The 27950-nt window shown below is 41.5% G+C and overlaps 1 protein-coding gene and 1 pseudogene across 2 annotated transcripts; one reads left to right on the top strand and one right to left on the bottom strand.

Moving 5' to 3' along the window:
• The first annotated feature begins 969 nt into the window (after positions 1–969).
• Positions 970–27950, top strand: SLC10A6 (solute carrier family 10 member 6). The gene is made up of 6 exons (XM_003265861.4): positions 970–1615; positions 18152–18270; positions 19679–19767; positions 23263–23438; positions 25849–26006; positions 27516–27950. The coding sequence occupies exons 1-6, from the start codon at positions 1239–1241 to the stop codon at positions 27728–27730; spliced, it is 1134 nt and encodes a 377-aa protein (XP_003265909.1). The 5' UTR covers positions 970–1238; the 3' UTR covers positions 27731–27950.
• LOC100604221 lies at positions 8936–9821 on the bottom strand (annotated as a pseudogene). The gene has a single exon (XR_001114041.2). The product of XR_001114041.2 is annotated as a 60S ribosomal protein L7a pseudogene (transcript).

The raw sequence follows: 27950 nt of genomic DNA, 5'->3' as shown, positions 1-27950 counted from the left end.
GGATGGCCAGAGCTGCCTTCAGGGTTTGTTTGCCAAAGGCAGTTTATTCTTTCTTCAAATAGTTAGAATTTACTTCACATTTGAATCTAACTTGTATTTTTATACAGTCAGCATGTCCTGAGCATTCTGTCATGGAAAAGAATTTGCTCATCCAAGAATAAACAATGCATAGCTAGTATCCCTCTTGAGACAGGTAGAAGCGTTTATGAAGTATGCCTTGTTACTAGCCTGTGCCCCACAAATAAACTTTCTGCTGTGAGAAAGGGTGTGGCACCTGCTTTTTCGGAGGTTTAGTTTCACAGAACCATACAGTCCTTGTCGGGTTTTGCCAGCAGTGCCTGCTTAGAACGCACAGAGGGGCCCTGGGCACTGTGGTCAGAGGCTGTCCTCAGACCCCATCTCCATTCCAGACCAAGCTCTTTACCACATCCCCTCGCAGGATTCCCAGATGTCCCTAGGAGGCCCAGGGGTATGTATCTCAAAGTAGACTCTTATCTCCAAAAGCAAGTGACAGCTCCCTTGAATTATTTTGAGTGAAGGAATTGGTTTTCACACGTTTCATGAGACATAATTAGGTGGCTAATACCATATTATTCTCGCAGGTGTTTAATTATTGACTTTAGACACAAATTCTAATAGAAATAGAAGAAAAATGAGACAAATTCTGAAGCTCTCTTGAAATTATTCATAGTCCCTCCTGACATTTCCTCCACCGGCGTTTTTTTGTTTTTTTTTGTTTTTTGCTCTAATATTTCCAACAGACACGCTTTGCTAATACTAGGAGGTGTGGCTTTGGCTTTGTTGTTTTTTCCGGAGTTAGCCTTTCTGTCTGTGCATCCTGGCTGTTTGAAATCCCAACTGAATTTGGAGAAATTATTTCTTGGCATCCACCCTACTTTCCTGGGACACAATGTGATGCTGACGACATAGCCCGGTCACTCCACTTGACAAGTTTGTTTGTCTCATCTCACATACATATTCAGTGGTGAGTAAGAACAGAAGTGGAAAGCCTTACTTACCGCAGTTTATTATATGTTTCATGCCCGTGATAATTACTTTTATAATGCCACTTGTGAAAAAATTGATCAGATTAGGATGAATCACCTTGCTGGCCAACAGTTATTGGAATGATTCTCCACGTGTGACTTCGTTGCACTATTACAAAATGTGGCAGGATAGACCTGCCCGGCCATTGTTGCCAATGTTCATTTGTAATGCTGCCTTAAGGAGATGAGGAGATGAGAGCCAATTGTTCCAGCAGCTCAGCCTGCCCTGCCAACAGTTCAGAGGAGGAGCTGCCAGTGGGACTGGAGGTACATGGAAACCTAGAGCTCGTTTTCACAGTGGTGTCCACTGTGATGATGGGGCTGCTCATGTTCTCTTTGGGATGCTCCGTGGAGATCCGGAAGCTGTGGTCGCACGTCAGGAGACCCTGGGGCATTGCTGTGGGACTGCTCTGCCAATTTGGGCTCATGCCTTTTACAGCTTATCTCCTGGCCATCAGCTTTTCTCTGAAGCCAGTCCAAGCTATTGCTGTTCTCATCATGGGCTGCTGCCCGGGGGGCACCATCTCTAACATTTTCACCTTCTGGGTTGACGGAGATATGGATCTCAGGTAAGTAACCCCAGGGAAGCTCAGCAGTCTGTCTCTTATCCTGCCTGGGGGGAATAACTGAAACTTTTGTGTTAAACACTCTTCCAATCTTTTGGTAGAGATTCTAGTGGGAAATGTTACAAATATCACAGAGACTTGTACAGCCATGGGTGGGCTTTCCTTTCAGTGCTCAAAAGTTACTTTGCTGATCATCATTTGTTTTATTGGCTACTGTTCTGAGCAGTGGGATGTGTTTCCTGTGTGATAGTGGAGGCAGGTCTGCACCTCACCCAGTGGCCATTCCTAAGCTTGAGCTCATTCTTACCTACACTGGCCGCTTTAGCAACTCCCAGGACTTAAGCCAAGAATCCCAAGAAGCTAACGATTGTGGTTGGGTAGCAGCCATTGTGGTTGTGTCAATGGCATAGTCAGAATGAGACTCCCGTAGCTCTAGTCAGTGATGCCTGAGCACCTATTTTAGGAAAGAAGCACTTCAGAGGACTGGATAAAGGAGCTTTAGGGGTGTCTGGTGGCCATATCCAGCTTTAAGTGCTGAGATGGCCTGTTGATTTGACTTCAGGAGCAACGCTAAGGCTCTCAGGACTAAAATTGTTCTTTCTTGTTGCTTTGCAGATGGTTAACATCATCACTAGATTCGCATTCCTTCCCTTTAAGCCAGTGACCTTATTCCCAATTATGGTGTAGATAAATACCTCTGGGAGACATTAAGCCTTGTCCCTTATTTACACTTTAATGAGGATGAATTAGTCACATGCTTTTCTGGGTTACATGTTTTGATGGGGGAAAAAAAAGAGCATTTGAGGAAAGAGTAGAGGGATCAGCACTGGAAAAAGAGCTAAAAACAATGGTCTCTCGAGACTCTTTGCTTACTTATGAACATACCGTTTCACCTTCTGCCCTGGGGAAGAACTGCTTGTAAATTTAAGTATTTCATGTGTATGTCATTTAATTGAGATTTATATTACCATGAATGAATGAATCAGAAGTAATGACTGAGCTGGGAGTTGACATCAGTGAGAGTCAGCTGCAGGTATGGGTTTCCAGTTTCCCGCATGTGCTGAATGTTTAGTGTATGGACCATATTTCATTTATAAATTTTAATGGGCTCATACCATGCAGAATAGGAACTAACTTTCCTATGGCAGTGTTTTTGTTTACCCACTTATGAGAAATTTGAAAAAAAATAACTTGATGAATTTTGTATTTTACTTTAATGGTAAAAGCCACTAATATACAAAGCCACTAACATACATTGCTTTTGTGTTTTACCTTAATGGTAAAAGCCACTAATATACATTGCTAATTCAAATTCAGTAAAGTTGATTATTTAACTGGGAAATGATAGATATTCTTTGCATGAAGTTTATAAATCAGAGATAAATTCCAGGACCTAAAAGTTTTTGGAAAGAAAAAGGAAACTAATATTTATTAAGTACCCTATAGGCATGGGATAGATGCTTTCATGCTTATTTTCTTCTTGGGGCTCATAATAACCTTGTAAATAGCCTTTTATTGTTCTGAATTTTACAGCTGAGAAAATTGTGATTCAGATTGGTTAAGTAGCTTTCCAAATGCTACAAACCAGTATGGCAGAACTCAGATTTGAATTCACATCTGTTTTACATCAGTCTGCAGTTTAGGCACATTTCCCCCATGGCATTTAGCAACACAACTAGATCTTCTGTTTTGAGTAGCAGCATAAATCTTCAGTGTTCTCAAACACTTGTGTTCTGGGAAAGAGAACATTTATTACCTTAATCTCTTGTTAGTCAATGTTGTCATAAAAACACCAATGAATAGGAAACCTATGAAAGATAAAGCTACTTTTACTTTCTTTTGCCAACTCTATCTTTAATTCACCTTTAACTTTGTTCAAATTATTTAACCTATATAAGCCTTATCTCATCATTGGCAAAATGGGGTTAAATTTACCTATTTTTCATAAGACTGTATATATATGTATATATATTTACACACACTCACACACACACATATAGATAATAGTTTGGGGTGGAGTTTCACTCTCGTTGCCCAGGCTGGAGTGCAATGGTGCGATCTTGGCTCACTGCAACCTCCACCTCCTGGGTTCAAGCGATTCTCCTGCCTCAGCCTCCCGAGTAGCTGGGAATACAGGTACCCACCATCATGCCTGGCTAATTTTTATATTTTTAGTAGAGATGGGGTTTTGCCATGTTGGCCAGGCTGTTCTCAAACTCCCGACCTCAGGTGATCCTCTCATCTCGGCCTCCCAAAGTGCTGGGATTACAGGCTTGAGCCATGGTGCCTGGCTGACACAAGACTATATTTTATGGAGGAAATATATATTTGTGTATGTGTGTGTGTGTATTCAGGGTGCCAGGCACATAGTAGTTGTGCAATAAATATTAGCTACTTTTCCTCTTTTCTTTCTAAATTTTGATTTTGAGTCTTACCAACAAAACTAAAAAAGCAAGCAAAAACTAAATATTAGATTTTTAGAAGCTTATAGGTACAAAAGTAATAAAATCAATTTTCAGTAGAAACCCAAATAGGTGAAAATCCAGTATGGTGTGAAACAATATCTAAGTAATTACATTTCTTCATAATTGAATGCCAACAAAAAATCAGTTTTAAGCAAAACTCAGTGGATTGTCATTGATAGGAGTTTTATCTGCTGTTAATGCTGGATAAAATCCAAGAGTGGTTAGCACAGCATCTTCATTTGACACACGAGGAAGTGGAGATATAGCTTCCTGCAGATGACCCTGAGCACGTTTCTCATGCCTTCACTCCTGCTTCATGCAGTGCACTTGCAGTTCTCCATGTGTTCACCCCACACAGGCATTCAGAATCCATTGGTTTGAACCGGTTTGTGCGTTTTGCAAATGAGATGATTGACGACACCCATCCTCTTGCAGTTGCCTGGGCTTGTCATCTTAGCCTTGCCCTGTGACTACCCTCATTCTCACCATGGCCACTCAATCCACTGCCAAGCCCTGTAGCCCTTCCTCTTGCTGTGTTGCTCACAGTTCTTGCTTCCTGTTGGTCTCCACTAACACGTCCTCAGGTCAGGCCCTCACAATTTCTTTCTTGGCTAATTGTATTTTCACAACAATGAAAATGCTGTTCTCTGCACCTTTAGTCTCTCCATTACGGCTTTGCAGTAAGTGGATAAGGCAGGCTCTGATACCAGATTGCGTATATTCAAATCCTGACCTTGGGCCTCTTCTCTGTAACTGGAAATCATAACATTACCCGCATGGTACTGTGAGGAGAAAATGAACATGTTATACATACAAAGGCTTCTCAACACCTACTAAATTGGTAGAAACTACTAAGCCAGTCTACTTTACTTCTCCAGGTTCTTTTATTCCACTAGCCCCCTTAAGAACAATGGTTTTTAGTCAAAATGGGCTGCTCATAGTTCTCTGAGCATATCTCACACTCTTCCAGCTTTCTTTTGCCCATGTTGTTCCCACAGTCTGCAGTGCCAACTGACCTTATTCTGTCTCCTCCAGTCATGATGTTGTTCTTCCTTATAACTATTCTAGAAAGCAGTTGGCTGATACGTATGAAGAGCCTTAAAAATTATCCTGCCTCTGGGCCGAGTTTGTCTGATCATGGCTGGGTTCTTTTACATATTTGGGTTTGGTTAAATGTAGACTGGTCTTGGGTGGTGATATGGTTTGGCTCTGTGTCCCCACCCAATTCTCATCTCGAATTGTAATTCCCATGTGTCGAGGGAGGGGCCTGTAATCCCCGAGTGTCAAGGGAGGGAGGTGATCGGATCATGGGGTTGATTTCCTCCATGCTGTTCTCATGATAGTGAGTGATGGTTTTATAAGTGTTTGGAAGTTCCTCCTTTGTTCTTCTTCTCTCTCCTGCTGCCTTGTGAAGAAGGTCCTTGCTTCCCCTTCACCTTCTGCCATGTTTGTGAGTTTCCTGAGGCCTCCCCAACCATGTGCAACTGTGAGTCAATCAAATCCCTTTCCTTTATAAATTACGCAGTCTTGAGTATTTCTTTACAGCAGTGTGAAAATGGACTAATCGGCCGGGCGCGGTGGCTCACACTTGTAATCCCAGCACTTTGGGAGGCCGAGGCGGGTGGATCACGAGGTCAGGAGATCGAGAACACGGTGAAACCCCGTCTCTACTAAAAATACAAAAAATTAGCCAGGCGTGGTGGCGGGCACCTGTAGTCCCAGCTACTCCGAGAGGCTGAGGCAGGAAAATGGTGTGAACCCGGGAGGCGGAGCTTGCAGTGAGCCGAGATCGCGCCACTGCACTCCAGCCTGGGTGAAAGCGCGAGACTCCGTCTCAAAAAAAAAAAAAAGAAAATGGACTAATGCAGGTGGCTTCAACCTGGACAACTGGGCTCTCTTACTACATGATCTCTCATTTTCTAGTAGACTGGCCTAGACCTGATTACATGGCAGCAGCAGGGTTCTCAGAAAGGCAAAGCAGAAAAGGTCTTTTGAAGTGTTGGCTTTAAACCAGATCCTCATCCTTCTACCACATTCCATTGGCCAATGCAGATTGCAAGGCCAGTCCAGCTTCATGGATTAGGAAAGTCGATTTTGCCTCTTGATGGGCTGAGCTTCCAAGTCACATTACAGCAGACATGGATAAGGGAGGGATGAAGAATGGGGGCATTTTTTTTCCCCAATATATCCTACTAGAGATGGACAGAATTCCTACCTTTGAGGGTAGGACATGAAAATTAAGATCTGGCAGTACGGTGTAGTAGTTAAGTGTTCTGGAAACAGCAAACAGACCCATCACTTACTGACTGGATCATCTCGGCAGATTATGCACATTTCCTATGCTTCAGTTTCCTCACTTCTATTTTTTTATTTTTATTTTGATTTTTTTTGAGACGGAGTCTCGCTCTGTTGCCCAGGCTGGAGTGCAGTGGTGTGATCTCAGCTCACTGCAAGCTCTGCCTCCCAGGTTCACACCATTCTCCTGCCTCAGCCTCCTGAGTAGCTGGGACTATAGGCGCCCGCCACCATGCCTGGCTAATTTTTTGTATTTTTAGTAGAGACGAGGTTTCACCATGTTAGCCAGGATGGTCTTGATCTCCTGACCTCTTGATCCGCCCGAGTCGGCCTCCCAAAGTGCTGGGATTACAGGTGTGAGCTGCCACGCCCGGCCAGTTTCCTCACTTCTAAAATGAGAAGCGTTCCTACATCATGAGCTGTTGAGAGGATTGAATGAGTTAATATTTCTAAAGTGCTTAGAATCTCACTTGGCATAAAATGTGATATGAACGATTATTATTATTATATAAGGCAGGCAAAAGAACATCGTGTCCTAGGGTCTGTGTTTTAGTCTCTGCTCAAGGAGCTGTATGCCTAACCCTAACCCTATATATAATGATATATCATAATATATATGTGTCATGTTTTATCTATTCATCCATCAATGGACAATTGAATTGTTTCCACTTTTTGGCAATTGTGAATAATGCTGTTGAGTCTCAGCTTTCATTTCCCTTGAGTGTATGCTTAGGAGTGGATCTGAGGTTAAATATTAAGTATTTCGTGACTATAGGAAAAGTAAAGCAAAATATGAAGTCCAAATGTCCCCCTTCCTCTACCCTAGTTTCTCCTGAAGCTACTGCCCAGAGATGTTTCTCTTGTCTGTCCCCATAATCCGAATTATGTAACTCTTCCTTATCATCTGTTGGAAAGCATTGCAATAGCTGGGCTACTTGTCTGCCTCACCTACTATGTCTGTAAGCTCCTGGAAGGCTTGTTCATCTTTGCATGCACAGTACCAGCCTGGTAGTGGTAGGCACTTGGTAAACATGAGTGAATGAGTGAATGACAGTTTCTGATTGCCTGTGTGTATTACAAAAACAACCCTCAAAAGAGGTCCAGACCAGGTGCGGTGGCTCACACCTGTAATCCCAGCCCTTTGGGAGGCTGAGGTGGGCAGATCACTTGAGGTCAGGAGTTCGAGACCAGCCTGGCCAACATGGCGAAACCCCATCTCTACTAAAAATACAAAATTAGCCAGGTGTGGTGATGCATGCCTGTAATCCCAGCTACTCAGGAGACTGAGGCAGGAGAAATGCTTGGACCCAGGAGGCAGAGGTTGCTGTGAGCCGAGATCACACCACTGCAGTCCAGCCTGGGCAAGCGACAGAGCGAGACTCCATCTAAAAAAGAAAGAGAGAGAGAGAGAAAGAAAGAAAGAAGGAAAGAAATAAAAGAGGTGTCCATTTATTCATGCAACTCAGGATCAGGACAGCTCCCACTGTCTTGTCTTGTCTTGTCTTTTTTTTTTTTTTTTTTTTGAGACAAGGTCTTAGACTCTGTCATCAGGCTGGAGTGCAGTGATACAATCATGGCTCACTGAAGTCTTGGCCTTCTGGGGTCAAGTGATCCTCTCACCTGAGCCTCCTGAGCAGCGCAGCTGGGACTATAGGCATGGGCCATCACACCCAGCTAATTTTTTATTTTGTATTACAGAGACAAGGTCTCACTATGTTGCCCAGGCTGGTCTTGAACTCCTGGGCTCAAGCAATCCTCCCACCTAGAGCTTCCAAAGTGCTGGGATTACAGGTGTGGGCCACTACGCCTGGCCTCCCACTATCTTTATTTGAAAACTTTTGATATATACAAGAGGTCCATTCTTCCCTAAGGATGCATTTATGTCCTCAGCTGCAGACAAAGGATTCTGACCACTGGTGGTGGTGGAGCCTGTGAAGCTCGGTGGCCAACTTTGACCTTTGAACTTTAAAGAAGTTCTTTGTCCTTCAGTAGAGAACCTGGAAATAGAACTTCAAATTGTTCAGGTCTATCTGACATGTCTTGGTGGAAAACTGAAGATCCTTTGCATTTAAGGCTTTGGAGACAGAACTGAGACTGAATCCATGAGACTTCATGCAAGCTTCCATGTCTCTATGTACTTCAGTTTCCTTATCTATACAATGAAAATAATACCCACACATAGAGTTATTATGTAGATGAAAAGAGAAAATGTATATAAAAGCATGAGACATAGCACATGGTGCTCAATAAATGCTCATTATTATTGGAAGTCAGCAGACAAGGGTAACATTTATATTGAGGGATGGAAAATCAGGCCTTGAGCTCTATTCTAGGGTCAAATCTGTTGGTATGATCTTACAGCTCACTCCGTGTGGTTAGCTGGATAATTTTTTATTTCTTTCAGTCGGAAAGCAAGTGTATACTTTCATAGTTTTGAGAGTCAGAGTTCCTGATTTTATGGGATTTTTGAAATGAAAACAATGTATGAATAACTTAATCTCCAATTGCAAAATGTTATTGACACTGCATTTTAATGTAATGTGTATATATGTAATTTCCCTGCTTTTTTTTTTTGAAGGAAAATTTGTATTTTAATTATTTTTATGTACAGAAAACTCAACAGCATACATTTAACCCAGTTTAGTGGCAAGTTCTTTAGCCTTTGCCTTTTCGAGCTTGGCGATACGAGCCACAGACTTAGGACCCAGGACATTGCTGCCCCAGTGACGGCGGATCTCATCATATCTGTCATTGTAATTGGTCCTGATAGCTTCCACCAGCTTAGCCAAAGCGCCTTTGTCTTCCAAGTTCACCTTTGTGAAGGCGACAGTGGTGCAGGTCTTCCTGTGGACTAGACGTCCCAGTCTTGCCTTCCCCTTGATAATGCAGTAAGCGACCCCCATTTTACGACACAGGGCAGACGAGAAGACAACCAGCTCAATGGAATCCATGTCGTGTGCAATCACCACCAGCTGAGCTTTCTTGTTCTCCACCAACGTGGTGACGGTGTTAATTCCTGCTCGAAGGACAGGTGGTCTCTTCGTGGGGACGTCCCCTTTGCCAGCAGCTTTCTTCTTGGCCCGGGCCAACAGTCTCTGCTTCTTCTCTTGCTGTGTCTCTGGTCTGTACTTGTGGGCCAGCTTAAGCAGCTGCGTAGCTGTTTGGCGGTCCAGGGCCTGGGTGAACTGGTTAATTGCAGGAGGCACCTTCAGCCGCTTATAGAGGATGGCTCTCTGCCGCTGCAACCTGATACAGTGGGGCCATTTCACAAAGCGGGTGAGGTCTCTTTTGGGCTGGATGTCCTGTCCAATGCCAAAATTCCTAGGCCTTTTCTCAAACAGGGGATTCGCCACTTTCTTAGCCTCCTGCTTCTTCACGACAGCAGGGGCCGGAGCCACCTTCTTTCCCTTGGCCTTCTTTCCTTTCGGCATCTTGGGCGGCGGGAGGAGAGAGTGTAATTTCCCTGCTTTAAGGGAGTGTTCAAGACTTACCTGTTTGTCTAGACTTGCTGAATCTGTCTCATTATTTTCTGTAATAGTTTGGAGATGATGATGCTATTCTTCTTAATGCAAGTGGAATCTTGTTATACTGAAGTTAGATTTTGCCAAAAATTTTCCTATACATGGAAAGTCAAGAGATTTACTTAGCCACATCCTCTGTTTATGCTACATTGGAATTTCATGGCTAAAAATACAAGGCGTGACTTTCCACTGTACTCAGAGGCATTCACTGTGTGCTTTTCCAGCTTTGCTGGTATTTGTAACAGTTGGCAGAGCACCAGGATCACCTCTTGCCATCCTTGACTAATATCATGATCACCATGGGCTTAAAAATTGTATAAAGATGGAAGCAATCACATAGGTAATCAAGGATATAGAATCAGTCTGATATAAATCTCACTTTGTTTTCCCATAATCATGAATCTTACCTTTCTGCTGTTTGAGCCAAAGCCGTTCAGTAGAGAAATGTTGTGCTGGTTCTCCAGAAGTTCAAGAGGAAAGTGATGTAATATGGAATTCCATTCAGGACTTGGTAATATGGAGAGTCAAGGAATGTAGCACCACTATCATAGACTAAGAATTTGGAAAAAACTTTCTAAACATCCTCTTTGTGGATACAGAGGTTTGAGAGCTGTGGCAAACTGCTTTTTTTCTTTTAAATTGCCCACTAGTCAGGAAGAAGTCTTTGCTTAAAGTAAGCATTCTTAATAAGATAAAATAATTTTGGGTTTCATATGGAATAAAATACATGCAAGAACTGCTAAGACAAGTTTGAAAAGGGAAATTTATGTGGAGGTATTTGCCCTACCATATATGAGAACACTGTAATTAGTCTAGTATTTGTTCAGGAAGAAAGAAAGTTATTTATCAATGAGCTAGAATAGAATTTCCAGAAAATATTTTGTATACACTTGGACATTTAATATATGATAAAGGTGACACTTCAGTATAGCGCAAAACGGTTTATTTTAGTAGATTATATTGACACACTTGCATCTCAATATATTAATAGAAAAAATAGATTAGTCTTATACCTGTTACCATGCAAAATATAAATTTTAAGTCAGTTGAAAATATAAGTATAAAAGTAAAAAGTAGAAGACAATATTTGAATGCCCTCGGATCAGGGTAGGTCTTTAAGATAAGAAACTCGGAAGCCATTTATAAAACAGCTCTGACTATATAAATGTTAATTATGGCAAGTCATAAGCAAAGTCAAAGATATACACCATGCTTGGGAAAAATACTTGTATTATTCATGGTAATATGAGCCCTAATTTTAAAAGAACTCCTACAAGTTGAGAAGAAGTCTGACAAGCAAGATTGTTTAGAGAGGAGGACACAGAAGAAGCCACTTGACATGAAAGAAAGCACAACCTGATAGAATCCAGAGTGCCGGCTGGGTGTGGTGGCTCACGCCTGTAATCCCAACACTTTGGGAGCCCAAGGTGGGTGGATCACCTGAGGTCCGGAGTTTGAGACCAGCTTGGACAACATGGTAAAACCCCGTCTCTACTAAAAATTAAAAAAAAAAAAAAAAATTAGCCGGGTGTGGTGGGGGGTGCCTGTAATCCCACCTACTCCGGAGGCTGGGGCAGAGAGAATTGCTTGAACCTGGGAGGCGGAGCTTGCAGTGAGTCAAGATCAGGCCACTGCACTCCAGCCTGGGTGACAGAGTGAAACTCCATCTAAAAAAAAAAAAAAAAAAGAGTGAGATCAATTTTTCAATGCTGGCGTGACAATTAGAAGGGACTGATCACATCCGGAGTAGGCAAGATTGTGAAATGTAGCAATCTTTTTGGAAAGTAATCTGAAAGTATATATTAAAACAAAAAACACAGACTTTTACATAGCAGTTCCACCTTGGGGAATTCACAGAAAGAAAAGAATCATTTCAAGTGAAGTATGTATGAGAGTGTTTATTATAACATTATTTATAATGGCAAAAAACTAAAAGCAACTGACCTATCATTAATGAAGTGATTGAAAAAATTATGGCATATTTAGATTATGGCATATTTTGCAGTTCTTTAAAAGAAAAGTTTAAATGTAGTGGTCTGAGAGGATGTCTGTGATAGATGAAGTGGGAAAAAAAGCAACCAAGTTGCAGAGTAAAGTATATTATAAGGTTCCTTTTTTTATTTTTAGAGACAGGGCCTCCTTCTGTTCCCCCAAAGCTGGAGTGTTATGATGTGAGCATAGCTCACTGCAGCCTCAAACTCCTGAGCTCAAGCCATCCTCCTGCCTCAGCTTCCCGAGTAGCTGGGACTACAGGTGTGTACCACCACATTCAGCTAATTTTTGTACTTTTTTTTTTTTGTAGAGACTAGGGTCTCTCTGCTCAGGCTGCTGTTAAACTCCTGGTCTCAAGCAATCCTCCCAATTCAGACTCCCAAATTGCTGGAATTACAAGCATGAGGCACTGCACCTGGTCTGGTTCCTTTAAAAAGAAAAAGTAATGAAAGAAAAAAAGTCCTATTGATTTAACAAACAATCATGAAATAAATGGGCTGCTTAAAAGAAAAATAAAAGAGCAGAAGGATATACACAAATACTTGCAAGTTATCTAAGTCTGGATTTCTGAAAGGAGCACCAATCAGCTAAATATTTGCTTCTTAAAATTTTACTTGCTTTTGTCCTGGAAGAGCATAATTTTTTTTTTTTTTTTTTTTTTTTTTGAGACAGAGTCTCGCTCTGTCACCCAGGCTGGAGTGCAGTGGCACGATCTTGGCTCACTGCAACCTCCATCTCCCAGGCTCAAGCAATTCTCGTGCCTCAGCCTCCCAAGTAGCTGGGATTACAGGCGTGTGCCGCCACGCTCGGCTAATTTTTGTATTTTTAGTAGAGACGGGGTTTCACCATGTTGGCCAAGCTGGTCTCAAACTCCTGACCTCAGGTAATCTGCATGCCTTGGGCTCCCAAAGTGCTTGGATTACAGGCGTGAGCCACCATGTCCTGCTGGAAGAGCATAATTTTATAGAAAGTTTCTTTTTCCGGATTGCTATGGGGCTGTTTACCATTTGAACTAAGTATAAAGGGGTCATTTCAGTAAGATTTTTAACAATGTTCACCTGGAGATACATGACATATGAGGGAGACAGAATATTTCCATAGCACCAGTGTGTTGACATTGGTTCATTCTTTGATTCATACATTTATTCAGTAAGTATTTAATGAGCTCTTCCAATGTGTTGCAGCATGAGACTATGCCAGGTCCTAGAGATGGAGAGGAAAATAGGACCTGGCTCTCATGCCGCTCACTCTGGCACAGATAGACAGGTACATAAGCACTTGTGTAGGGTATAGTGTGTGTATAATTCATGAGCCAATGTCAATAAAACTGTGTCCAGAGGGCCATGGATTCAGAATCCTAGAAGCAGGATCGCTAATTTTCCTAGATACTGCCAGACACCCTCTGTGGTGTACCATTTTTACCAGCAATGAGTGAGAGCACAGAGGGAATCTTTTTAGTATCACTGAAGTAAAACAGATGCTGCTTTGTCAAGAGTATGAACATTCTTCTGGCAGAAAATGTTAAAGTAGTCATAGACGTATTATTTTATAGACAGGGTAATTGGATGGAAGCAATGGTGATATATATTAGGAGGAAGAGTGACAGATGACTTGTAGACCCAATAAAGTGCTGAAGGACCCTCGCTGTCTATGCAGAAGACCTTGACGTATGAAGGGCCTCCTCCCTCTCCTTTGTAGAGCAGGAGGGCAGTCTGCTTCTCAGTCTGTCAGTCATTTGTGCCTTGAACACAGAATGAGCACAGTGTCTATAAACAGTTTGTACATGCTTAAACGGATTGTGTAATTTTTTCCAGCAAATTGAAAGATAAAATATTTGACTGGTCTGATGGGTATCTTCTTTCCATTTATTTTCTTTCCCCTAATTTTACTAATGCATTCTTTCACTGGTTCTATCACTCAGGTAGGTACAAAATACAGCCTTAGCTTGGGGTTTGGGAGTGAGACTGAGATGGAAAGAATAGATTTGGGATGGAAGGCACCAAAAAGTGGGGTAAGGTTGAATGGTACTAAATCTATTTCTTCAGTTCTCATCCTCCCTGATTTTTATTGGCATTTAGCCTTCATTTGGGAGCTTTCTTTTCTTAGCTTTCATGAAATGATAACCTCCCAGCTCTCCACTGACTTATTTTTTAAATTTTATTTTTAATTGACAAGTTAAATTATATATATTTATGGTGTACAACATGATGTTTTGCTTACTTGCTTCTCAAATCCCAGCCAGCCTGCCTGCCTTCTTTCCTTCCTTCCTTCCTTCCTTCCTTCCTTCCTTCCTTCCTTCCTTCCTTCCTCTTTTTCTTTTTCTTTCTTTCTTTCTTTCTTTCTTTCTTTCTTTCCTTTCTTTCTCTCTCTCTCTCTCTCTTTTTTCTTTTCTTTCTTTCCTTTCTTTCTCTCTCTCTCTTTCTTTCTTTCTTTCTTTCTTTCTTTCTTTCTTTCTTTCTCTCTCTCTCTCTCTCTCTCTCCCCTCCCTTCCTTCCTTCCTTCCTTCCTTCCTTCCTTCCTTCCTTCCTTCCTTCCTTCTCTACATGCACCATGGGCTCTTCTTCCTCTCCCTGGTTTACAGCAAAGGAGGCTTTACAATATATAAAATATTAACTATCAGTTACTGTAACTAAGTGCTTTTCCCTAAATAACAAATGCAGACTACAAATATATATGGAAAATACAAAAACAGTATATTACGGCCGGGCGTGGTGGCTCACACACTTTAGGAGGCCGAGGCGGGTGGGTCACCTGAGGTCAGGAGTTCGAGACAGCCTGGCCAACATGGTGAAACCCTGTCTCTACTAAAAATACAAAAATTACTTGGGTGTGGTGGCGGGCGCCTGTAATCCCAGCTACTCAGGAGGCCGAGGCAGAAGAATCACTTGAACCCAGGAGGCGGAGGTTGCAGTGAGCCGAGATTGTACCACTGCACTCCAGCCTGGGCGATGTTTCAAAAAACAAAAACAAAACAAAACAAAAAAATGCAGCAAATTACAAATATAGGAAGCAGTAACTTAGTTCATATAATGCAATAACAGTATAGTAATTGTCTTAGTCGATTTTGTGCTGCTATACAGGATACCTGAGACTGGGTAATGTATAGAGAAGAGAAATTATTCCCTTACATTCTGGAGGCTGGGAAGTCTAAGATCAAGGTGCTGGCATCTATTGTCTGGTGAGGGCCTTCTTGCTTCTCACATGGTAGAAGAGAGAAGGGCAAAAAGGAACAAACTTCCTTGGTGGAGTCCTCTTAAAATGGCGTTAATTCATTCATGAAGGTGGATTCATCATGACCTAAACACCTCCCAGAAAGCTCCACCTCTCAATATTGTTGTCTTAGGGATTTGATTTCCAACCTATGAATTTTGGAGGACACATTCAGACCATAGCAGTTAATCACGATACACAGTTTTTGAGGACTTCAAACCAAGTACTCTTCCCCTTCCACCACAGACATTAGGTACTTAAAAGTTCTTAAGATCCACTGCGCTTAAAATGTGTTAGCCTTTTTACTTAGAAACAACCTCAATAATAACAGAGATAAACAAACCAGTTTTCCAGTAGAAATCATTCTGGATTTGTTGAACAAAGACCACAACTTCCTTCTGATGGTCTCAGTTGTTTTCCTGGTAAAGTTTTGTAGCATGGCTGTTGGTTTTGGTTTGGTTCATCCGGCTCACGTACCCACATTTCACTTTCCAAGGTGGCCAGAGACAACGTCAGTAATGACACAGATAAACAGACTAATTGTCTTTAGAAATCTTTCCAGGTTTGTTCACTGAAGACTGGATGTCCCACTATCACCTTACTTAACACAACCCCTCAAATTGGTGCTAAGCGACTCAGCTTTTTTGTATATCACACCATCATTTTGAAGCCTAGAAATCTTACTTTGTACTCTAACTCATCACTCTACTTCAATGTCAAACCTACCTCTTTCTTTCTTTCTTTCTTTCTTTCTTTCTTTCTTTCTTTCTTTCTTTCTTTCTTTCTTTCTCTTTCTTTCTTTCTTTCTTTTTCTTTCTTCTTTTCTTTCATCTTTCCTCTTTCTGTCTTTCTTCTTTTTTTTTGAGATGGAGTTTCACTCTGTTGCCCAGGCTCCGCCTTCTGGGTTCAAGTGATTCTCCCGTCTCAGCCTCCCAAGTAGCTGAGATTACAGGCGCCTGCCACCACACCCAGCTAATTTTTGTATTGTTAGTAGAGACGGGGTTTCACCATATTGGCCAGGCTGGTCTCAAACTCCTGACCTCAGGTGATCTGCCTGCCTTGGCCTCCCAAAGTGCTGGGATTACAGGTGTGAGCCACCACGCTTGGCCCAATCCCAGCTTCTAATCATATGATCACACGATCTCAGAATTAGAACAGAATTCTTAATTCAGTCTAGCATCTCACATCAATTCCCTTTCTCTGTGGTTCTGTACCCTCCCTTCCCCTAACCAACTTGCTCTGTCTGCAGGTCAGCAATTGTGGGGGTCACTGCCCTATCCAATGGGGAGCTTATGGCATGTGGTGTTTGGGTGACTTCTTCCTGACAGATTTATTAACACTTCACACTAGGCAGGCGTTTAGTCAGCTTTGTGGCATTCTAACTTGCTGATATGGTTTGGGTGTTTGTCCTCTCCACATCTTATGTTGAAATGTGATTCCAGTATTGGAGGTGGGGCCTGGTGGGGGGCTATTGGATCATGGGGTGGATCTCTCATGAATGGTTAATGCCATCTCCTTGGTGATAAGTGAGTTCTTGTTTAGTTAGTTCACATGAGATCTGGTTGTTTAAAAGTCTGGGACCTCCCCTTTCTCACTCTCCCTTGCTCCCCCTCTGACCATGTGAGATGCCTGCTCCCCCTTCCCCTTTGCCTTCTGCAGTGATGTGAACTTCCTGAGGTCCTCACCAGGAGCAGATGCTGGAACCATGCTTATACAGCCTGCAGACCTGTGAACCTCCTTTATAAATTACCAAGCCTCAGGTATTTCTTTATGGCCATGCAAATAGCCTAGTACACTTCCAATCCCCTTGGTACCAAAACTAGATATCACAAGAAAACTGCAGATCAATATTTCTTATGAATATGCATGAAAAAATTTTCAATAAAAAATACTATCACATTTAATCTAGCAACATAAAAAAGGATTATACACCATGACCAAATATGATTTTTTTCAAAATGCAAGGTTGATTCAATAAAATCAATGTGATACACTATATTAATAGAATAAAGACATAAAAAGAATGAAGCTCTGATATATGTTAAAACACGGATAAACCTTGTCTTAGCCCATTGGTGTTGCCATGAAGGAATACCTGAGGGTAGGTAATTTCTAAATAAAACAGGTTTATTTGGCTTGTGGGTCTGCAGGCTGTACACAAGAAGCAAAGTGCCAGCATCTGCGTCTGGTGAGGGCCTCATGAAGACCCCACCCATGGTGGAAGGGGAAGAGGAGCAGGCATCACATGGTAAGAGAGGGGAGGGAGGTGTCAGACTCTTTTTAACAACTAGAGCTCAAAGAACTGAGTGAGAACCCAGTGAATCCCACGAGAATGGCACCAACCTGTTCATGAGAGATCTGCCCCTGTAACCCAAACATTTCCCACTTGCCCTCGCCTCCAACGTTGGGAATCAAATTTCAACATGAGAGTTGGAGAGGACAAACAGCCAAACTATTATCAAACATTGAAAATGTTATGCTAATGGAAAGAAGCTAGACACAGAAAAAAGGCTACATGTATGATTCTGTTGATATGAAATGTCCAGAACAGGTAATCCTATAAAGACAGAAAGTGGATTTGTGCTTGCTAAGGGCTAGGGAAAGGAGGGATTGGGGTGACTGCTAATGGGGATGCGGTTTCTTTCTGGGGTGATGAAACTATCCTGGAAATGGTGCTATTATTGCATAATGTTGTGACTATACTAAAAACTGCTGTATTGTATAATTTAAAATGATGAATTTTATGGCTTGTGGATTATACTTCAATAAAAAAAGAACTAGATAAGAAAATAATTCTACAGTGCCAAGAAGAATTTTAAGGCAAGTAGATAGTAAAATAGATATGAGGTAATTGATGGATGACAAGAACTACTGGAAATCTCTTTGTAGACCACAAGTGTAGCCATCTTTTGTTAAATAATAGGAGAGAAATGAACTCCAAGGAGCTTAGTCCGTGTAATCTCTAGGAAATTGTGTCCTAGGAGTTGCTTTTGGTAAAGACTAAATTCTTCATGTCCAATGCTCCCTCCTAAGCATTGTATTAATTTTACTTTCAGCATCGGTATGACAACCTGTTCCACCGTGGCTGCCCTGGGAATGATGCCACTCTGCATTTACCTCTACACCTGGTCCTGGAGTCTTCAGCAGAATCTCACCGTTCCTTATCAGAACATAGGTCTGTATGGGCCTGGGAAATGGAGGACTAACAGTAATGGTGATGACACTAATAATAGCTGTTCTTAATTACATAACTCTTTATGCAGGGATTTTTTTTGTAGTACTTAATTTAATACCTTAAAGAACCCTACAGTATAGATTCTGTTACCAGTTCAATCTCCTAGGTCTTCAGGCTTCAAACTTGATCAAGATTATGTAGCCGGTAAGTACAGAACTGGAGTTCTAACCCAGGAATCTGACTACAAAGTGCAAACTTTCACCCCTATAAGAGTGCATTTTTGAAAAAAAAAGAAAGCCAGATAATTTACTTTGAAAAAGCAAGAATCAAACCCTTATATAATTAGACTATAAAGCAATTGGACTCTTTATGCTCCAAGGTTTAACTGGATTTAGTGGTTCTAATTAGACCTTCCTGTGACTTCACCTTTCACATTGCCTGCGAACCTTGACTTTTTCTTGGAGGTTGAGTGTAAATAATTCTTACTGATTATGAAAACTCATCTACATGTCACAGTCACACCCATATCTCTTTCATTATCTCCTCTTCTGAATATTATTTCTCATTAAAGTCTGCCATTTTCCTAAAGATCTCTGTGGGTTTACCAAGCTTAGAAGAGAAATGTGGTGAAATGATCTACCTTTTCTAGTATGGTCAGTTTTTGGAGAAGTGATAGGCATTACGATTTTTTTTTTTTTTGAGACAGAGTTTTGCGCTATCACTCAGGCTGGAGTGCAGTGGTGCGATCTCGGCTCACTGCAACTTCTGCCTTCTCCTGCCTCAGCCTCCCGAGTAGCTGGGACTACAGGTGCACGCCACCACACCTGGCTAATTTTTTTTGTATTTTAGTAGAGACAGGGTTTCACCATGTTGCCCAGGCTGGTCTCAAACTCCTGAGCTCAGGCAATCCGCCCAACTTGGCCTCCCAAAGTGCTAGGATTACAGGCGTGAGCCACCGTGCCTAGCCAACACTATGATTCTTAAGACTCTCAGTGTCAATCTGGTGTCTCAGGTAAACACCTTGAGGGCTTAGAACCCATGGCCCATAGTCAAAACCATGAATGAACCCACTTCCTCACAATAGCGGGAGCCCACTGAATCTGTAAAATTTGAGGGAAACCTTAATTTAGAAACCATGATTTTATGTGCAACTTTTTTTCTGATCAGTAAGTTATTTAATATATTCTGCTTTGATAATATGTTCTGAAAGGCACTCACAAGATGCAAAATGTTATGAGCAGCTTATATAACTTTGGAGCCAATATTGTAGGCATTTATCCAGATTCGGGAAGTGACATGGGAAAATGTCAGTTTAAAGCTGTTACCTAATTGAAATAGAAGTTGTTGGGAAGTACTGTGCAGTCAGGGTGAGAGGGAAAACCCTCTGATGGATTTTTCTTCTCTTTAGGAATTACCCTTGTGTGCCTGACCGTTCCTGTGGCCTTTGGTGTCTATGTGAATTACAGATGGCCAAAACAATCCAAAATCATTCTCAAGGTGAGCAACTTCATGGCCACTGTTGGCACATCCTCAGACTCAGGGGCCTGAAAGACAGAAGTGAGCGGTGGCTGGGACAAGTGAGCTTGTCGAGTACAGCCCCACACCCAGAAATTCTCCTTACACATCCTGCGGTTTTGGATCCAGCGATCATATTTCCTCCACCCTGTAAGTCTTGGTCTGTCACTCCCATAGTTCTGTACCCTGAGGCTTATGACGCCCTGGAAAATAGCAACTATTAATTTAGTGTCAGGAAAGCTAAAGCCTGTGTGTGGACAGAAGAGCCCAGGCCCATCCATGCAAAGGCTTCACACAGGTGCTCTTGAGGCAGAAGCTGTTCAAGTGAGCATGAAAGGGAGCCCCAGTGTTTAGTAATATGGCTGGATTCTTGGAAGAGTAGGAGGAAGGGCTGTCTTGCAGAAGCATTCCTGGGGGCACTGCCAAAGCTGTCATTTGTACACATGAGCAAGGGCTGCTGACTACATGAATAAGACCGTTTAAATGAAATCATCCAGAAAGCACTGAGGAGTCTAGCTATGGAATGATGGTGACTAGAACTTTCTACCTCCTCTTGTCTTTGTAGTCTTGCCCTTTGTCTGCTGGAGAAACAAGCAAATGTCTTTGTTAAACGCCTTTTAAAAATAATTCAAGAGGCCAGGTGCAGTGGCTCACATCTGTAATCCCAGAACTTTGGCAGGCTGAGGTGGGAGGATTGCTTGAAGCCAGGAGGTCGAGGCTATAGTGAGCCATGATTGTGCCATTGCACTTGAGCCTGGATCACAGAGTGAGACCCCATCTCTAAAAACTGAAACAAAACAGCAAAACATAAAGAGGAGGCATTCTTAACAATGATGTGTGTCTCCTAGGGTGCTTTCCATTTTTTTTCTGATTATGTATCACTTTGGCAGATAGAAGGTTGTAATATGTGTGGCTTTCATGAAGATTTAAAAAATGTTTCAGTTATATTTTACATTTATAAAGAAATAAACATTTGAGGTTATTTAGAGTTTCAGGTAGTAAATCTCAGTTAATTTTGTTTTGTGGTTTATGATTTGGCTTGGTTTAAGCTTTTGCCGTTTGGCTCTACCTCACAGAGCATTGCCACTCTATATGCCTGTGCTAATGGACACTGTTTTCCCAGTTAGGCACAAGGCCAAACAATTCCCACCATTCCTTCAGTGTGATGGAGAATGAGAGGAGAGGGCTTGCCAAGCAGAAAATCAGCTGGGCACAGAGAGCTGGAGGATGGCTTACTATAGTACATTTGTATTGCATATGGATGACTTTAACATCAATAGTGCACACTTGATTTTCACTCTCCTTTTTTAGCTGTACTCATGGAATAAAGTCCCATCTTTTCCACATTTATTTTTAAAAATTAATTAAGTTTTTGAGATAGGGTCTCGCTCTGTCACTTAGGCTGGAGTGCAATGACACAATCATTGCTCACTGCAACCTTGATCTCCTAGGCTCAAATGATGCTCCCATCTCAAGCTCTGAGGTAGCTAGCACTACAGGCATGCACCATCCTGCCCTGCTAATAAAAAGAAGTTTTTTTTAGAGACGGGGTCTTGCTCTGTTGCCCAGGCTGGTTTGCAACTCCTGGCCTCAAGAGATCCTCCTGCCTTGGCCTCCCAAAGTGTTGGGATTGCAGGCATGAGCCACTGTGCCTGGCCCGTTTTCCACATTTATTATTGTTATTTCAGTAGGAGAAAATTTCCAATGTGGTAGCTATGATTTTGTTTACAAAACAAGAGGAGGGAAATGATCATGGAAACTTCTTGCTTTTCAAGTACTCTGTCTTTGATTATTTTTCTTAAAAGGGCATTTAACAACAACAACAACAAAAATAATGATTTTGGAGTTTCCAGCTCCTCTATCAGTCCATCAGTGTCAATGGAGAAACCAGATACATTTTTTTACATGTCAGTTTTATTTCCTGTAAAGAGCAGATTTAAAACTCTTTTGGGTATTTCATAGGATTTATGGCAAAACATTTAATAATATGCATAAATATTCTAGACTACCTTAGTAAAAAAAAAAAAAGTAGGCTAATGTAATCATTATTTTAGTATATCTTCATTCCCCGTTCTTAGTTCCATTTTAATTTTAGATCTGACACATTTTCTGAACAAACTTAAGTGTTCCTCATTTGCTCTTGGTGGATTTTAAACTATGAAATCTTTGGTAGAGAGAGGAAGAGGGGATGTTACATTCAGAGGCTTTCTTTCTTTCATTTTTTTTTTTTTAAACAGAGGCTTGCTTTGTCACCCAGGCTGGAGTGCAGTGGCGCAATCTTGGCTCACTGCAACGTCCACCTCCCGGGTTCAAGTAATTCTCCTGCCTCAGCCTCTTGAATAGCTGGGATTACAGGCATGTGTCACCATGCCTGGCTAATTTTTGTATTTTTTTAGAAGAGACAGGATTTTGCCATGTTGGCCGGGATGGTCTTGAACTCCTGACCTCAGGTAATCCACCCACCTCGGCCTCCCAAAGTTCTGGGATTACAGACATGAGCCACCATGCCTGGCCAAGAGGCTTTCTTGTCTTAGCATCTTTTTCTTAGGCAGGGGTCTAGTCTGTCTGTGTATTTGAACAGTAAAAATGACCCCCATAACACATTTATGGCATATTAGGTCATTCTGTTGGTTTGTTGTCTTCTCTAGTTTCCTACGACCACCCTCCTTCACATCCTGAATCATTTCAAATAAAGGTTGACACTGTAACTAGGTACACAGTTTACTGTCTACATGATATGTGAAGGAGCTTGCCAAGATCCTGATTTTCCCAAAATACCCTAGGCCATGCTTCCTTCCTATTTTATCTAAAACTCAAAACTATTCAAAATTCTGTCATTGTTGGCTTTTTGTTTCTGTTCTTGTTAAACAACAAAAGTAAGAGACAGTATCCATTTGGGAGAGGTTAGAGGTCTCCATCAGTATTTCTCATGTAATCATGAGTATTTGCTCAGATTGTCCAATGAAGAATGGGTAAATTTTATTTGGAGGGGAGAAGGACAGGGATCAAAGCAGCAGGCAGCTGCTGGTAGTTGAAGGGGAGGTGGGAGGGGAGGCAGATGGTCAGGCAGGGCAGACGTCAGACAGGAGGTCACAAGCAGAGGGTCATAGAGGTGCGTGCAGGGGTATTGGAAGCTCATTGTCAGATTCCATTCATTTTACACTTTTGTTCTACCCACAATAGAACTCTACTACCCAATCTTTTTGGCAAAATCTTCTACTTGAAGAGAAAGGTAGATACGCTAAAACAAGACTTAGATTTGTGTCAGACTCCACCAATTTCTAGCATAGGCAAGTTACTTGACCACTTTGGAACTCAGATTTCTCCTCTACAAAATGAAATTGTATTCAGTCATCTCTAAGTCCCTTCTTTGTTCTAAAATTTCTAGATCCCAAGCATTTTACAACCTTGATGGACTTTGTATCATAGAGCAAAAAACCCTGAGTTTATATGCACTTATTTTATTGTTTGCTTCAGATTGGGGCCATTGTTGGCGGGGTCCTCCTTCTGGTGGTCGCAGTTGCTGGTGTGGTCCTGGCGAAAGGATCTTGGAATTCAGACATCACCCTTCTGACCATCAGTTTCATCTTTCCTTTGATTGGCCATGTCACGGGTTTTCTGCTGGCACTTTTTACCCACCAGTCTTGGCAAAGGTATAGTTAAACTATCCATAAACTTTTTTTGAGGAAGGTGAATTTAACACACTGCCACTGATAGGATTTGCTGCCTGTGTCAGGAGACATGAAGAGTTTTGACTTACATAGTGGAATGGACAGGATAACTAAGCATAAAAGAGAGTCATTCATGGCAATTCATGGAAAATATTGTGGTAATTCTTTGTGTAAATTAAAGCAAAGGCCAAATTGATAGGAAGAGATAAATTTAAGTTAAAAAAGAATAGAAAATGACATATATTTGATTCCCACTTTGTAGAAGAAAGCAAAAAGAATTCTTTGCATCAAAAAATACTGGAAGAAATACACCATATGGTAACAATGTTTAATTTTGAGTAGCGAGATTAAGGATAATTTTAGTTCTTTAGTATTTCCTTGGTATATTTTTGAAGCTTTTCAATAAGTATGTACTACTTTTAAAAGCAGAAAAAAATTATTAAAGAAGAGTAAACTATGCAGTTGAATTCCAAAGGTGGAAGTTGGGAATTTTTAATTGGCTTTATGCTACTTCCAATCCACTTGGGGAACATTTAGGGTTGTACTAAGCGCCTGGTAAAGCTTTACCCCATCTATCTCATTTACTTCTTACTACAAGCTTGAGAAGTAGATCCTATCACTACCCTCATTCTACTGATGAGCAGACCCTTCAGAGAAATTAAGTGACTTGACCAAGTTCATAGAGCTAGAAAATTGTGGAGTTAGGATTTGGACCTGGGTTTGTTTCCAAATTTAACAATTAGGAACACAGTCTGTTGAGTTGTTGAAATGCAATTGGCTCTGGACAGAAAGTACTCCTATAGCAAGATGGAGTCCACAATCCCATCTTTTTCATACCTGATAGCCTGACAAAGGCCAGGACGGAAATTTGGCTCATGAATGGTGCAGGTGTTGAGTTCCAGCTTTGTAGCTTAATCATATCAAGTTTTTGACAAAAGTGTGAAAGAAGTGAGGGTGGTTTGAGGCAAGTGTAGCGAGCAACAGAATAAGTAGAAATAAAGTATGAACACAGAGCTTGCCCTGTACCATTGACAGCATTTTCACCCCCTCATTACACACCCTTGTTACCTCCCCATTCCAGTCCAGCTTGCACATAGGTGCTTGTTTGTTTTCTGAAACACCTCTTTTATCTCCTGACTTCCACGTATAAAACCCTGCAGACTCCCTTTATAAATTGGAGACGTGAAACTGCTTGACTCAGCCCTCAATATCCTGCCCAGGTCTTCCCTCTATTCCCTCCTTTGTCTTTTCAAATGAGGTTTACTTCATTTTATGCAACCAGAAAACCTATAAAATATAGAAAAGTAGAAAGCAAAAAGAAAAATTATTACCAAACTCTTTCACTAAAGACAGTCATTTTAGGTATTTGGTCTTTATTTAGGGTTTTTGTGTTTATTTATTTATTTATTATTTATTTATTTATTTATTGAGACCTCTGTTGCCCAGCCTGGAGTGCAACCTCTGCCTTCTGGGTTCAAGTGATTCTCATGCCTCAGCCTCCCAAGTAGCTTGGATTACAGGAGCGTGTGCCACCACGCCAGGCTGATTTTTGTATTTTTGGTAGGGACAGGGTTTCACCATGTTGGCCAGGCTGGTCTCGAACTCCTGACCTCAGGTGGTCCACCCACCTTGGTCTCCCAAAGTGCTGAGATTACAGGCGTGAGCCATCGTGCCTGGCCTTGTTTATTTGTTTTTAAGTGTTGGTTAGTTTATATTGTTTCATATGTCTTTCAAAAATATACATATGTTTTTCTTTTTGTAGAGACAGGGTCTTACTCTGTTGCCCAGGGTGGTCCTGAATTCCTGGCTCAAGCAATCTTCCCGCTTCTGCCTCTCAGTGCTGGGATTCCAGGCATGAGCCACCACGTCCTGCATCATATCTCTAACTCAACTTTCCATTCTCGTCTCCTCCGGTCCTCTCCTCTGCAGATTGGCTTACAGTATATGCAATGCTTGCTGAACAGGCCACACTCACACCAGGGGAACTTTAATTTTTATAATATTTTCCCCTCATCAAAAGCTTCTTCTATTTTTTTCCATCCTTTAATCCCACTCCTCTGTGAAGTCTTCTCTCACCCCTTCTGCTATTTTCTAAATTTCTACATCTGCGTGGCCTTTGGCCATACTTTGTCTTGTGTTGTTGCTGAACCTCTCCTGTGTGTTTGTCTTGTCTTTTTACTCAGATGCCTAGGGCAGGGTTTGCAAAGCCTCACTCCACCGTGCCTCTCAGAAGACCACCCACAGAGTAGGCACTCAGCAAATAACTATGGAATGAGTATACATTTTCAGTGGCCTGAGGTCATAGCTTCTAATTGTTATGATGTATATGAGAAAATATTAGAATAGTTCTTATTGCTAGTGCGTTACTCTTGAAACATTTTCTTTTTGGTAGGTGCAGGACAATTTCCTTAGAAGCTGGAGCTCAGAATATTCAGATGTGCATCACCATGCTCCAGTTATCTTTCACTGCTGAGCACTTGCTCCAGATGTTGAGTTTCCCACTGGCCTATGGACTGTTCCAGCTGATAGATGGATTTCTTATTGTTGCAGGTGGGTGAACACCCGTTGGGTAGGAAATAACTGACGGGAAATTGTTCACCCCAACTTACCGACTTTTTTTTCAATCCAAACTTGCATGTTCTGCCCCGTGATACACTTTTTGAAAGCCTGACATTTCTGGGGATGATAAGGCGCATAGACAGGATAGTTTGGCGCACAAGTGGGAGTTTCACAGAAAAATATAAAAAGCCATCTGAAAATGAGCTTATAATTATAAACAAATATACTTCACAAAAGTGAATCCACTATCAGAATTTAGACTTTGTAACTTGTTAAGACAAAATCTCTATGAGCAATCATTGAGCTCCAAAGTGACATTTGCTGCACTTAAGCGTTGATTTGTTAGGTCTCATTAAAAGCCTTGAGGTCTCCCAAATGCCAAGTTATTTCAGTGTTTCTCTGACTAAGACTTGTGCTGAATGGCTGTGAAATGTTTTTCAAATATGAAATGTTACACATATACAAATATTGAAATATATGTGTATGCACATGTGATTGCAGCCAAACATACATTACTTTGGAGTCTTTTATTATGTTTGTTCTCAGAGGGTAAATTTAAAAATATATATAATGCAAGAACAAAAAACCAAATACCTCACTTATAAGTGAGAGCTAAACATTGGGTGCTCATGGACATAAAGATGGCAATAATAGACACTGGGGATACTAGAAGAGGGAGGGAGGGGGCGAAGGTTGACAAACAAACTGTTGGGTACTGCGCTCACTACCTGGGTGATAAGATCATTTGTTTCCCAAACTTCAGCATCACACAATATACCCAGGAAACAAACATGCACATGATTCTAAAAATTGAAAAAGAAAAAAATATATATATGTTCACATACCCATATATATTTTAATCTTGGGCCATGGTAAATTTTTACTGTTGTTAGGGAATTGGGTCTGAGTAAGACTCAATGATTACTGATAGAACTGATTATATACTGATTGCTGATTGTTATTGTTATATACTGATTACAGATATAACAATCAATATAACAATATAAGGAATACCTGGGGCTTAATTTCCCCAACAGATAAGATAAATCCTATTACAGTCAAACTCTTGGTCTCAGACCCAAGTTTTCTTTCCTTCTCATGGAGAGACTGAAGGAAGCATCATTTCTGGCTCATTCCCAGCTCTAGCCCCGAACCCAGGAGAGTGTCCTACTCCTAGTAAGCACTCGCAGTATTTGCCAGCTGACTGACTAACTGAATGAGTGAATGAATGAATGAATATAAGAGTGTGTGAGCTGTCAGCAGCCTGATGAATGAGCCTCAATCACAAATGGTTCATCCAGACAAAAGAGCCATTCTGATACACCGAATCCTTCTGTTCCATAGCTTTCTTTCTCCCCCCCAACCCCTTCTTTTTCCTGGGTGTTTATACATACATGATGCCACCCAAACAAACACCTGAAGGACTGACAAGTGTACAGTGTCACCAAATTAGACTCTTTGTTAAAGTGATTGTTAATACTTGTATGTTTTAACACCTAGCATATCAGACATACAAGAGGAGATTGAAGAACAAACATGGAAAAAAGAACTCAGGTTGTGCAGAAGTCTGCCATATGAGGAAATCGACTTCTTCCAAAGAGACCAGTGCTTTCTTGGAGGTGAATGAAGAAGGTGCCATCACTCCTGGGCCATCAGGGCCAATGGATTGCCACAGGGCTCTCGAGCTAGTTGGCCACATCACTTCATGTGACTAGCAGGGACTTGCTGGCTGGACTGGCCCCCTTCTTTTTCAGTGGCCAGTAAAGACAGTGTGCAGCTGACACATGAATCTTGTTGGTAGGGCCAGTGTGAATATTTAAGTGTTCAATGTTAGAATATTTATATTTTCATGTGGATTGTGAATTGTGATGGGATCACTTTTGGAGATTCCCATTTCAGGGAGTTTCTTCTGGGGGTTAACATAACATATCAATG

The sequence above is a fragment of the Nomascus leucogenys genome, chromosome 9 (genome assembly GCF_006542625.1).
Source record: "Nomascus leucogenys isolate Asia chromosome 9, Asia_NLE_v1, whole genome shotgun sequence".
Classification (NCBI taxonomy): Eukaryota; Metazoa; Chordata; class Mammalia; order Primates; family Hylobatidae; genus Nomascus; species Nomascus leucogenys.
This window is presented reverse-complemented; position numbering and strand designations above follow the sequence as displayed.

Bases quoted from the DNA above. Each gene is read 5' to 3' on its own strand.
- SLC10A6 (XM_003265861.4), top strand. From the start codon at position 1,239: ATGAGAGCCAATTGTTCCAGCAGCTCAGCCTGCCCTGCCAACAGTTCA. The intron at 1,616-18,151 runs GTAAGTAACCCC...TTTTACTTTCAG, and splicing joins GACGGAGATATGGATCTCAG to CATCGGTATGACAACCTGTT. The intron at 23,439-25,848 runs GTATAGTTAAAC...TCTTTTTGGTAG, and splicing joins ACCCACCAGTCTTGGCAAAG to GTGCAGGACAATTTCCTTAG.